Here is a 13,833-nt window from a genome sequence, read left to right on the forward strand (position 1 = left end):
TTTAAAGTATTTATATAGATACGGAATTAGTACTACCCATGTATCCTTATTTTTCATTCAAAAATCTGGGCAAAAAAGTGCACATTATACACAGCAAAGTATGGTAATTTGCATCAACTCCACTCTACTTTACAAATACGATATAGTTTTCAGGTTTGCAGAGAACTGAAATGCAGGAGACCCTTCCCATAACTGGTAGAAAGAGGGAGTTGAATATTGATTGTGGCCTATATAAACCCAAAACCTCAACTCTAACCTTTTATGTGCAATTTCTAATACATGTTTTCTATGGATCCCCCAAAATAATCATTTGCTTTTCATTATGGGAAATGTCAAAATAAAAACTCCCAGACTGTTTTTCCAGGAGCGTATCATACGATATTTTCTCCCTTTCCATCTAGCACTCTATCAGAATGTGCCTAAAAGTTGTACATAATCTTTTGGGCAGCCTAGATCTCAAGCTCACATTAATCATTTTTAATACCAGATAAGACATATCTAGTCAACATTATTTACAGCTCCTGCAAGGCAGAATAGCAAATGCACCACACAGAGATAAGTTGTAATGCCTACAAAAAACTTCAGGATTCAAATAATCCAGATTAAAAGCTAGAAAACGGACACTATTCTCATATTTCTCATATTTGTACCGTTTCTAATATAGAAGCTACTTTCAGCAATAAGAAACTAACCTTATAAAATCTTATAATGCTTTATTTCTTCTGCTGAACTAAGAGCTACCCCTGTCATAACTTTAACCTAATTGGACAAATATTTCTGCTAGAATTGGAAATATAAAGGCAATTTCTGAGGGGACTTTATAAACCGCTACTTACTACCTGCAAGAGTTCCACCAGATATGCAAACATTAAAGGGAAGGTTCCCCTCGCGATCAGAGAACGGGCTTTCCACCCTGCCCTAGGCGCTCAGTTACCATTCCAACGGATCTGCAGTAAATTTGGGGTAGAAACAACTAGGTTCCTCATCTGCTGGTCTTTTCAGACTCGGCTGCGGCCTGGCTCCTCAAAACCTTAGCTTGTTAAGGCCCTGCAATCCCAAGTCACTCATCAAACACTAAGCACCCCCTTTCTAAAGAGAAGCAGTCTAGACAGAAATGATATCCGTTAGCCCGTGTTTGTTGAACACCTGTTTGTTCTAGGACTGGAATGAAACCAGCAGGCTGTGGAAGAGACTCACTTCCAAGGTGGGGAGTCAGAAAATGACCTCTAAACTCCTAAGTTGTGATTTATGATGAAAGGACAGAACTCTGAGAAGTCAACTGCTGTCCTGTAACAGAGGAAGTAGTCTTTCGGCCAAATGTAAGCCAGAAAAGAAGGAGGTCAGGCTGTGTAAATCTAAATTTGAAAAGATATTTTAGGTGGAAGGACTACTACTTCCACAAGGACAGAGGTCCTGTTCGCCACCGCATCCTAGCAAAATGTTCAGCACATGGTGGACACTTAGTAGTTGTTGGGCTACTCTTCAGGGATCCCACTGACTACTTTTGCAACAAACAAAAGTTACAACAAAACATCCTTCTATTAAGAAAAGAAAAAGAAATTTTGCATAAAAGAGTAAGAAAGATCCATACCAAGGGCGTAAGGATAGTACAAATACTCAATGCAAAGTATTTCCTAGAGGAAAGGAAAGGGGAAAAAAAAGTACCAGACTCACTGCCCAGCTGACTTAAAGGAACATATGGTTGTAATGAATAAATAGAGGAAGAACCTCAAGAAAGTAATGAAACCAACAAAGAACAATAAACTCTAGAATTTAAAAGTACAGTATTTTAAATAGAAATGCACGATGTGAAGAAAATAGGAGAAAGATTTGGGGATCCTGTACGACACTATTCCAAAATAAGAAATCTAACATACATATAATTGTAGTCCCAAAGGAGAGAAGAGAAAGAATTAAACTGAAGAAAATATATGAAGAATTAATAGCCCAATTTGGAGGAAACAAACTAAGCTACAGATACAAGAAGACAAATGAACACAACAAATTAAACATAAAGAAAACCACATTTAGCTGTATCACTATGAAATTGCTAAAAAACAAGGAAATCTTGAGAGCAGTCAGAGAAAAATGACACATTTCACAAAGGGAAGCAACAATATGTATGATGGCTAATTGTTCATAAAGTATCAAGGAAACCATAAGACAGTACAACTTTAAAGTATGAAAAGAAAAAAAAATGTTATAACCAGAAACCCTATCCTTCAAAAATGAAGGCAAAATAAGGAAAAACAATTAAATGAAAACAGTTCAGCTACAGGAGCCCACATTATCAGAAAAGCTAAAGCTGGCTGGTGTGGCTCAATGGATTGAGTGTGGGCCTGTGAACCAAGGGGTCACTGGTTCGATTCCCAGTCAGGGCACATGCCTGGGTTGTGGGCCAGGTCCTTGGTAGGAGGCACACAAGAGGCAACCACACATTGATGTTTCTCCCCCTCTCTAAAAATAAATAAGTAAAGATTAAAAAAAAAAAAAAGCTAACGGGAGTTCTTCAGGTTGAAGACAAATGACACTAGACGGAAACTCTAATATACAGGAAGAATAAGGAACACTAGAAGGGGAAATAGTTAAATAAATGTAAGAGGCTATATCTTTTTCATTCTAGTGTCTTTAAAAGACTTGATGATTTAAAGCAAAAGAAAATTCCAACACTGCATTATGGGGTAATTCTATTAAGTACAGGTGTAATAAGATAAAGCAGCACCAAGGATGTAAGAATAAATGCCTTCACAGTCACAGGGTTCTTACATGATGCAGTAAATATTAGTTTTAAGGCTGTATGAGGTAATCCCTAAGCCATGACTAAAAAAACCACAGTCACACCTCAGTACCCATCAGACCCTGCACCGGCCACATTTTGATGAGAAGAAGATGTTTCAGCTCTCGGTGCTCGCTCAGGACTCACTGCACCTCCTAGAACTGGTGTGACACCGCCCCTCAAGAGAAAATGCTCCATCACTGGTCGCTTGAAAAATCCCTTCAGTACTTGTCGGTATCGGCACTCGTCATGAGTTCCAGAACAACTTAACAAGTACTGAGGTACCACTGTACAGAGGTACCATTTTCTTTAAAAAATAGAGAAGGAGAGGACACCGCACAACTCATTTTATGAAGCCAGCCTAATGCTGATACCAAAGTTTGGGCAGTTTGACCTTGAAACTTCTTTATGTTTGTCTACTCATCCAACAAATATTTGTAATACCTTGTTCCAGGTATTTCGGCAACCTGTGTCTTTGGCTTCTCTACCGAAAGAGAAAGCTTTCTTGCCGACTTTCCTCTTCTACTGTGAGGGAATCATACATTACTGAGACTGATTTTATGACTAGTATCAGTTTCTCAGACAATTTTTCTTATGAGGCATCCCTGGCTCAAAAGAACTCCAAACCTCCTTTTGAAACAATCAAGAGGTACCAGTGAACTTCTTACCACTGGGGAGTCGTTAAGGCTCCAGGAGACTCTGACCAATCCTATCACCTAAGGCTCTAAAGCCAGCAGGCAACCTGGGTTTAATCTCAGCTGTGTTTAAATAATTCTCTTCTGTGTGTGACCTTGGGCAAATTAATGAACTTCTCGAAGCTTCTATTTCCTCTTCTGTAAAATGAGGACAATGGTCACACCTGAAATGAAGCCATCCTCCTAAAGCGCAGTATTTGCCACGCAAGGGTCAACAGCCAGGATCATCTTTACACCCTGGGTTTTTACTTTGACTTTTCCTTTTAAGAAAATCTTCTAATTCTCCCCCTTATACCTGAATTAAATATGCAACCACACCACAGTTATTTATTATCTACCAGTACACTGTCCCTTTCCTTGTGCTTGTAGAACAGGCAGCTTTAAGTGCAGATACAGAAGAGAGGGGAGAGGAAGGATGGGCAGGGAGAGGCAGGGGGCTGCTTTTAGTTTAACAGTATCACATTTCATAAACAGATATCTCTGAATAGAAATTTAAAAACAAACTAATCTCATAAAGAGGAACAAATGTAATTTCTAAAATTATTCACAGGATTCCTTTTTAAACATGAAAATAGGGTAAGCTGTAAATGATTAATTAAAATTCAATTTACAGGACACTTTTAAGAAATACCTACTCCATCGACATAGGTACACCCACCACTGTCTGCAGAAATGTTTCCCAGTCAGCCTCCACCTGAGGGGCCCGTATCACAAGCACTGTGCTCTCCTGTCCACAGACACGGCAGTGCAGTCCGCTTCATAAGCAGAGACCCAGCTCAAAAGAACCGGGTACAGAAGATGCTTCAGCAACTGGATGCAGAGGATGCCGCTCTAGTTTTCCTCTTCAGGTATAACCTCCACCATAACAGGTCAATAAAGCAGCAAACACTCAGCTCTAGGTGTTGCTCAGGAAAAGGAAGGAACATCACACTCAGGAAACGCAGCCCGCTCAAGGTAAAGGCAGCTGCAGGCATGTCCCTCCATATTTTGAGAACGCACTGCCCATCAGCAGCGAGAGAGAAGGATGGAAGCCTCTGTGGTCCCAGACAAGGGAGGAGTCTGGTGCGGAACCCTCCTGGACGCCCGGGCTTGAGATCCGAGGGAGTATGCTGCCAGCAGCGTGCACTGACCCTGCAGGGAATACCTGGCCGTTCTAAACACCTTCCACACACCTGTGCGTGCCTTTGCCTTACAGATGCTGTTAACCTAGCCTGCAGAGAGGAAATCACTTTATTTCTTAATTCTGTGCTTACTGGGAAGAATTCAATCAATCATATCAATACCAAAAATTCTTAAAAGTCTGTTATCTCAATCTTAATTTTTGTTGTTGTTTTGTAAAACAAATGGAAATGCAAAATAAAATTAATGATGCAAAAAAGTTCTTCAATATGTATCTTTAAATTTGCATATTTTGCTATACATAAAGCATACCTCAATGGAAAAATTTTAAAAAGAAAAATCACGACAATAAAAAAGAAACTTTTTAAATGTCTCTAAGGTATTTTACTACAAAGGACATAAATTATTTTTATTTCCCTCTAGTTTTTGTATTTTCCCCCTTTAAATTCTAATACACCTCTTATACAAGAGGGAAAACTTTCAACATCTAACGTTTCACGGAATCCGGCTCTAATAAAGTAAAAATCAATAGGTTAGGCCACTCAGGTACAGTCTCCTGCTTTGGCGTGTAACTTACCACGGGAAGCGTGAGCCAGGTTGCCACGAGGCGGTTGTTGATCCAGCGATACCAAGACGGGTTCACGAACATCAAAGGTAAAAAGGGACCCAGCATGAAAATGCTTCCAAAAAAGCTTCCCCAAAACAGAGTGAGTATGAAGTAAAGCCCTTTCCATGACACCATGATTCTGAAAGATAGTAAAAAAAGGTAAATTTGTTACTACACATAACTGCCCAATTCAATTTCAGAATGATGTCTACATAATGTTCAGTTGTAGGGCTACAGGATAGGCCCTGATAAATGCTGTAAAAGCCGGAACACCACAGAGGTGACCCTCCTACATGACCTGCTTACTGGTCTAACACATGGCAGTGCATTCGAAATTCACACCTTCAAAAGAGTACATGGCCCCCCAAAGTAAAGCTGTCCAGTTTATGAAGACTTTGTTGTCTGTTTATTAGCAGTAACATAAACCTGCATATTTTCCTTTCCAGGATATTATCGAACACAAAATCTTAAAATATTACAAAATTTTTTTCATATCCTACTACAACAAAGAGACTCCATGGACTAAAAACTGCAGAACAGCTTCCTAAGGGTGACTATGCCTAAAAGTGATGACAATTTTACAGCGCACTAAAAAAAGGTTTTTTTAATCTAGAAATGTTAATTATTTACATTACAATCTGAAAGTATATCTTTGGTCAATTAGTTTTAGACTGGCTCTTTATGAGCTGAAAGGTTACACAGAAGTCGGGCTCCTCACTCTCTCCCCTAAACTATTTGCCAAAGGGTTACAGGCAGCCTTCTGTATCTGTGGGCCCTACATCTGTGAATGCAGCTGTGGACAGAACATATTTGGGGAAAAAAATGTTACTTTGCTGCTGAAGTACACAATGTAGTTAGGCCTGTGATGGTCATATCTGTATCAAACAGGTACAGACTTCTTCTTGTCATTATTCCCTTAACAATTCAGTGTTAATAACTATTCACATGGCATTTACACTGTATTAGTCATCATAATCTGGAGATGACTTAAAGTAATGGGAGGCTGTGTGTAGATCACGTGTAAATACTACGCTGTTTTATCTAAGGGGCTTGAGCATCCTCAGATTAGTGGGAACTAATACCCATGGATACTGAGGGACAACTGTACTTTTGTGGAGCCTCATAAACAGAAGAGCATGATACTGATGTTTTAAAGTTAGCTACTGGAAACACAGACTAAAATAAATAACCAGACATTTGATTTTACAACCTAAACTATATTAGAGCAAAAATATGGTTTACCTCAGAATAATAAAACTATTGGAAATATTAAACTATGAAAACAATAATCATTAGAGAGTAAATCCTAAGAATTCTCATCACAAGGAAAAAGAAAACAAAAATAGCCTGAAAATTTATATATTAAAAAAGGTATTCCAGCAATCAAGACCTCTGAATATTTGAAAAGAATCACAGCAGGAAATACATAAAATTTCAAATGCCATGGTCCTGTAAATAATGTCAGACAAACAACAAAACAGACCAAATCCCTTAGCAACACAGAGTCAAGCTTATCTGGGTAGTAAGTAGGTTATCAAATCTCTACCAATACTTAACAGCATGTGTACAAAATCGTTCAGAGTACAAACAGAATAAATATCTCACAAGAACTTCTTTTCTATCTCGGAGCTGAGAAGTGAGGGGAGACCGCGAGGGCGGAGAAAGGCCCATTGGAAGGCAATGGCCAAACGATGTGTTCACACAGGCCCAGAACTGTGGCTGTGCCTGCACACCCTCGGCTGTGCTTTCCCTGAGGCTCAGCCCCTCCCCTTTGCACTGAAAGGCATTACAGGCAGCTTCTCTCCAGTCTGTGGTTTAACTTCAGCTTTTCTTGATAGGGAAAAAGATCTTCTAAATTCAGCATTCTCAACCCCTAATTCCTTTTATACCCTTAAAAAAAAAAAATCCTGCAATGCTGCTACTATATTTGAAAACCTGTAACTACTTTTTTCTATCTCTGCTTGTTTCCGCCAATTGCTCATTAGCTAGTTCTATGTTTAGATACCCCTGCACTCCCCGTGAGATGTAAGATGTACTATGCAAGGTATTCATAGATACCTCTCCCCGCCCCCCAGCCCCCACCAAAGGCCCTGCCATGCTTCTTCCTCGCCTACTAAGACGTCATCACACACACATACCATACATATACATAAAGGAGCTGAGATATAGTCTAATAAAATCTTTTCATTTCACAATAATGAAGCTGAGGACCAGGAGATGACTTTCCTAAATTCACGCAACAAGTTAGTAGCATCGAGTCTTTTCTGCCTTGTGCTTTTTCCTGCAAAGGGGCTGGGAGTCAGAGAATGGAGTCAATTTGAAACATATATTTAACTGTAGACTTAAAGGGATGTGTCACATGAATATACTGGGGTTACTCAGATGAAGTCTAATCTAAAATTATTTTCCATCCTATTCCTGTTTCTTCCCTAACCTCTCAATCATTTGCTCCTGATTCAATAAACATACAACAAACATACCCACCGTGTACCAAATACTGTGCTAGTCATTTGGGGATACAAGAGTGACTGACAGACACACCAGCCTCTCACAAATCTAATGGTCCCTCCAGCTCCTCCTATGAACACCTCCCTGGCTCTGCATCTAACCTAGCCCCACTCCATAACCTCTCCCAAGGCTCAAAGGTTTGACAGACGAACATGGTTAAGAATTACGCTACACACTTATTTAGAGTAGCTAAAATTTTCTTAAAAACTGGCAATCTCAAGTGCTGGCTAGGATGCAGACCAGGCAGAACTCACGTATACATTGCTGGGTGGGGGATACAAAATGGTATGGCCACTCTGGAAAACAGTTTAGGCAGTTTCTTAAAATGTTCACCATACATTTACCCAGCATTCCCACTGCTGAATATCCAGGACAAAGGAAAACTTATGTTGAACCAAAAACCTGTGCACAATTGTTTATAGCTGTATTATTCACAATTGCCAAAAAAAATGGAAACAACCCAAATGTTGATCGGGTGTGAATGGACTAACAAATTGTAGTCAATCTACAGAACGGAATACTACTTAGCAATAAAGACAAACTACTGATACAGGCAACAGCTTGAGCAAATCTCACGTGCGTTAGGCTGAGTGAAGGAGGTCAGACTCAAACGGTGTGACTTCTTTTTTCCTGTGTGATTTCATTCAGATGACTTTCTGGGAAAGGCGAAACTCTAGGAGGGGGAACACACCAGCGGCTGCCAAAGGCTGGGGTGAGGAGAGGAGCGACTATGAAGGGGCAGCACAAGGGAAGTGTTGCGGGTGAGGAACCTGTTCTGCTTCCTGATTGCTATGCGACTACGCATTTGTCATAGCTCACAGAACGTACAATTAAAAAGTGATTTTTTTACTGTATGTAGGTTAAAAAAGAAGTTTTAAAATTATTCTATGTGAGCTTTTAGAATATGCCAGGCACTGTTTCATACTTCATATATTTTACGTGAGTGAACTTGTTGAACACTCACAGTAATTCCCTCTTGGATGTATTTTCATTGCCTCACCTTTTATATATAAGGTTACTGAGACACAAAGTGTTTAAGTGGCTAAGTAACATCTCAAGATTAATACAGCTAGTACAAAAATGGCAGAGCTGGGATCTGATTCCAAGAAACCTGGTGTCCAAGTCCACGCTCAGTCTAAAATGCTACACTGTACTTCTTTCTCAAGAATAGATTACTCCTGTAATCTATTAGACACGCGCACTTTAAAACAATTGGTCTATAAAATAAGATGTAACAATTCTAAACTAAATTTGTAATAGCTCATGCAAAAAGTATTTCAAATTTTAGAAACTCATAGGCACTTAGTGAAGAAACCCAATGCCCCTCCCACGTGAACATCCCCGGCACCTAACATAATGTAGGGCACACGAGAGCGTGGGGAGCGCCAAGGACCGGGGCTGCCAGCTTCTGCTGGGAAAGGAGTCTGGTTCTGTAACAGGTACATTAAACGCCTCATCTTTTAAAATGTTTTAAAATTTAAAAAAAGGCTATGTCACTGAGAAGTCATTACAATCACTGCAATTTCATATTATTGTGTATTCTTTGTACAATACTAACAGCATTCTCATTAAAAAAAGCCATTTGGAAAAGAAATAATCATAGTTTTAAAATGGCACATCCATTTCATTGCCAAAAACAGAGATACAGACACAAGGTTCTTGGTCACCTTGAAAAGCTATGCCTACACCTCAGGGTAGCCCAGGAACTGTTTCCCACAGCACTACTTTCCCTTCAATGAGTTAACAAGTTCTCCGACCTACCAGTGCCCCAGCTCGCCACGTGATTCTGATCCCGATGCTTGTCCATGCTGTCTAACCATGTGTGGTTCAAACGCTCACACCACCACGCAGAGGCAAAGTAGAGTACAGGAACCAAAACAGCCCCCCGGGCTTCCGCTCCAGTTGCCTATGTTATTCCTGATGTATGACAGTGTGGGATACTCCCTGAAAAGGACAATTAGAACCCATTGGGAATACCTCCAGTTCTTTTCTCAGGAAGGAAAACACATTTTACTTCATGAAATCTTAGTTATTTTATTCACATAATTCCAATGTTAACCAGTATGGCTCACAGTCTAATACCAAAGCTACGTATGCTAAGAAACTATTGTAATTCAACGTGATATATGCTATAATAGAGGTATAACGCAAGTATGCAGCTGGTATGAGTAGATCAAAGGAAGGCCAGAAGGACTCTGCTAAAAGGGATTAAAGAAGGCAGTAGACTCCCGGAGGATAAGAGTTTGGGAGAGGGGAGAGATTATTTCGGGTGGTGATGCACGCAGGCAGAGTCAGAGAAATCTGCAACAGCATGGCTGCAGCAGGGAGCTGTAACTCATTAGATACTGAGGTATACAGTACACACCTGGAGCTGCAAGAAGTCCGAGAACACAAGTCCTAGGGGCGAAGTGCACACACCCAGGCCACGATAGGGTGGGAGGGCATATGGCTCATGTTTTGGGGGTAAATGTTAAAAGTAGTAAAGTACACGTAAGCATGGAGTCAATCAGCATGCAGATGGTGTAAAAAGAGCCTTCAGAGCAAAGAGCTTCTCTGCCCTTTAAATCACACAGTGCATGGGCACGTGACAAAAATGCCGGCACTGACAGACGCTGGTGTCAGAGGGCACCGTGAGGCCCAACCTGCTCCAGCGCTGCTGCTCAGCAGCCTGATGACCACACCCTGTCACTGACCCGGGTGCTTACAGATGAGGAAATTGGGAAAAACACCTCAAAGGCCTACTTTTTGACTACCTTTTTTAAGCGCCTGCTATTTACATAGTAGGCGCATTATGGAAGGCTCTTGATACTTATTCATTTAACACCTAAAAGGTCAACTACCCGTGAACAACCCAACAAAGGTCCATGACATGTGAGTTATCTGCAATTTTGCTGAAACTCGAAGTTCAAAGCTGAACACTGCAAGGCTGGTGTCAAAAAGCAAATCATGTCAGCGCTGGTGGAAGAGTGGTGAGCACAGCTGCCTTCCAAGAAACAAATCATTAGGTAGCAACAATCTGGCCAACTGTCCAGTATCCGAACTCAGTGGGCCTTTACTCTGTCCTGCTTACCTTACGTGCACTCGGCGTGGGGGGAGTGATGTGCCACAGATTTGTAAATTGGAGCTTTTAACAGGATCCCACCAACATGTGCGAGTCCTAGCAGACACCCTGACTGCAGTGAGCCCTTCCTTGCTGTGGACTGCCAGGAATCACTTACGCGTGAACTTGCCCACTACCTTCCCAGAAAAGGATCTCGTCAACCCTCCGGGAAGCTGAGGTCAGACTATCACTCAGAAACTCTGTATTTGTAAGAGTCCTCCTCTAAGAGTGGCAATGTTAGATAGATTATGCTTACTTCTCAAGTTTTCAAGAAAAATTATAAATAAATCGTTTATGGATACACAAATCTATTTGGGAAAATGACGTGGATTTGAAAGAAAAACAATGAGTAACAAAAAACAGAACTTGTTGTGGTGGGAAGACACAGGAGGCCTCTAAGGTGCTGGAAATGTTCTCCTTCTTAAGGACAGTGAAGAACACTTGTGTGTTTACCAACAGTGACTTTTCAAATCTTCCATCAATGGCTGGGCCCAGACATTTTTGCCAGTGTGCACACATACCACATACCATACGCTGCTCTGACTACATGATGCACTAGCAATGTTTTTAGTGTTACCACCCTTGGTAACAGGGAAACAGGAAAGGAACAGAGCTTTTACTTTTTAGTTCATGTTATTATATTACTTTAATTTTTATAAAGAATAAACACGCATTACTTTATAATTAAAATAGTTTCATTATAAAGGTTTTAAGAACACATTCATTAATCCAGGTGACAGAGAATTACCTCTCTTTGTTTGAAAGCCTAATTAAATACTTTGCCATAAAAAACAATCCTTGGGAATCAGTTGAGACAAATAGATGAGACAAGTTTTTTCCAAGTCTACTCCAAAATAAATAAGCAACATCTTGATCTCGATTCAAATGCCAAAATCAAATACATATAATAAAAGTGTGAAAACTAATGTCAATTATTGCATATATGCACATGTAATAATAATAATAATCTTAATTATTATTATTTATCCTCACCCAAGGACATGCTTATTGATTTTAGAGAGAGGAGAAGGGAGAGAGAGAGAGGGAAAGAAACATCGATGTGAAAGAGAAACACTAATCAGTTGCCTCTCATTCGTGCTCCAACCCAGGGACCGAACCCACAATGTGGGCATGTGCCCTGACTGGCCATCAAGAAAGCCCACGACCTTCTGGTTTAGGGGACAATGCTCCGACCAACTGAGCCACACCGCCATACCTGTGGATGTAATAATTATCACAAAGTGGTCACTTAGCAATGAAAATAAAAATGCTTTAACATGTGGCTACCACAGTCAACCCTGGTTACTGAGATTACACAATGTGAAAGAACTTAACTGCGTTCGTCATTTAAATAATTTAAGTGAAAGGCTCTTTATGCACTTCTCTTGTAAGCTAGATGAACACTTCACACCCAGACACAGTAACACTGATACAGTCTGTGCACAAACAATAGTGAAATATTTATGAGCTAGTTAATTTCTTTCAAATTCCATATATTTTTAACTCCCTAAATGCATGTTAATTTGCATGACCTGATTCTGAAGAGCATTTCTGCATTTTCCCGAATTTGGTAACATAAACACATCTGTCGCACCTGAAGAAGCGGTATGCTTTATTTTCCAATGAGCACCAAATTAGTTTTCCTTTCAAGTCTCAAAAGACAGTGGCTCATAGATAAATTTAACAGAAGTAATTCTAGAAGTAATGATTATAGTTATATCTTTCTCCTCTTATAAATCTTTTATTTGTATTCTTATTGGCATTATTGCCTATGTCTTTCCTTGCAAATCACTCAAAATTCTTTTAGGAAACAGACTATTAATTTAGAATAAATGTAAAAGAACGCCACCATTAGTAATTGTATTCATCTTTACTTATTTTACTAAATTTTTTTAAGTCTCTTACCATAATAAAAAAAAGAAAAAGAAAAAAAAGTCTCCACTAAAACATGTCAGAAATTTACTAAAAATTTTTATTTTAGAATTTATGTAAGAGATATTCTGAAGACAAAAAGGTACACTCCTTTAATAAGTAAATCACTAAAAGAAATAAAAAACCAAAAATAAGCCAAAAAGCACTTAAAACACTTTTCCGTACCCACTAAGGATTCATAAGACAGGCAGGGGAAGCTGAAATGCAAATGTACAGTTTGTACTGGCACCTTTACCTGTTTGGGAAATGACGCAGACGGTGACGGGAAAGGGACAAACTACACGGCTCCATGCTTCCTGAAGCAGCACAAGAGAGTAATATCTTCCCAAGCACAAGAAGAAGGTACAGGTAAGCAGGTATTCTAGCTAGAGAGCACTCGACAAAGTAAAACCACGGTTTACCAATTTTGATCAAACACAAGACAGTTAAAGAGCAGAAGGTTGGGTCTGACAGTTAAAGAGCAGATCAAACCTCAGATCTACCCAAAATTAAGCAAGGACTTTCAAAAGTCAACTGGATTTCAGTAAACAAGTTTGCTAACTGCCAGGGGCGGAGGAGGGAGCCCACTCTGACAGTTCTTAGAACAGTGTGAGGACATCAACGGTAGTACTGGGTGGGCCAAAAAGTCCATTTAGACTTTTCCATAAAATAAGAGACGCATCTTCCATTTCCACCAATAACTCAATTGATTTGGATATTTTGAGTATTTCACTATCTCCTGCTATTGGCTTCTAGTGGGTAGAGACCAGGGGTGCCGCTAAACCTCTTCCAATGCGTAAGACAGCCCCGCAGCAGATTTGGCTAGAATGTCAGAAGTACCAAGAAACGTCACAAACCATTTGACACATTCGATCAGTCACAGCACTTTCTCCATACACTGCACACGTCTTTTTTTTACGTTTCAGTCACACTTTTACCTTTCTGGAAATAAAGTATAATACACAGAAAATGTTGCATATCTTCTTCCACACTCAATATTAAAATGGCTGCACAAAAATTCACCAATTGGATAACTTTCTTTTAAATGCACACTGATATGACAGCTGTCACAATACAATCTAACAAAACTGTTTCGAATGAACTTAAAGACAACTAA

At 39.8% G+C, this 13,833-nt stretch overlaps 1 protein-coding gene across 7 annotated transcripts in view; it reads right to left on the reverse strand.

Annotated features, from left to right (window-relative positions):
- Positions 1-13,833, reverse strand: part of LCLAT1 (lysocardiolipin acyltransferase 1) — a 140,116-nt gene that overhangs the window by 80,694 nt on the left and 45,589 nt on the right. For 6 of the 7 annotated variants that reach the window (XM_045189296.3, XM_024552614.4, XM_045189295.3 and 3 more), the window contains one exon: positions 5,168-5,336. In XM_045189296.3, the coding sequence (XP_045045231.2) occupies positions 5,168-5,332 (165 nt within the window). In that variant the 5' untranslated portion in view covers positions 5,333-5,336. Of the gene's footprint in view, positions 1-5,167; positions 5,337-9,466; positions 9,656-13,833 lie in introns of those variants that run through there. The other variant, XM_045189299.3, reaches the window with a different exon arrangement.

This window comes from Desmodus rotundus, chromosome 5 (assembly GCF_022682495.2).
Source record: "Desmodus rotundus isolate HL8 chromosome 5, HLdesRot8A.1, whole genome shotgun sequence".
In the NCBI taxonomy this organism is placed as follows: Eukaryota; Metazoa; Chordata; class Mammalia; order Chiroptera; family Phyllostomidae; genus Desmodus; species Desmodus rotundus.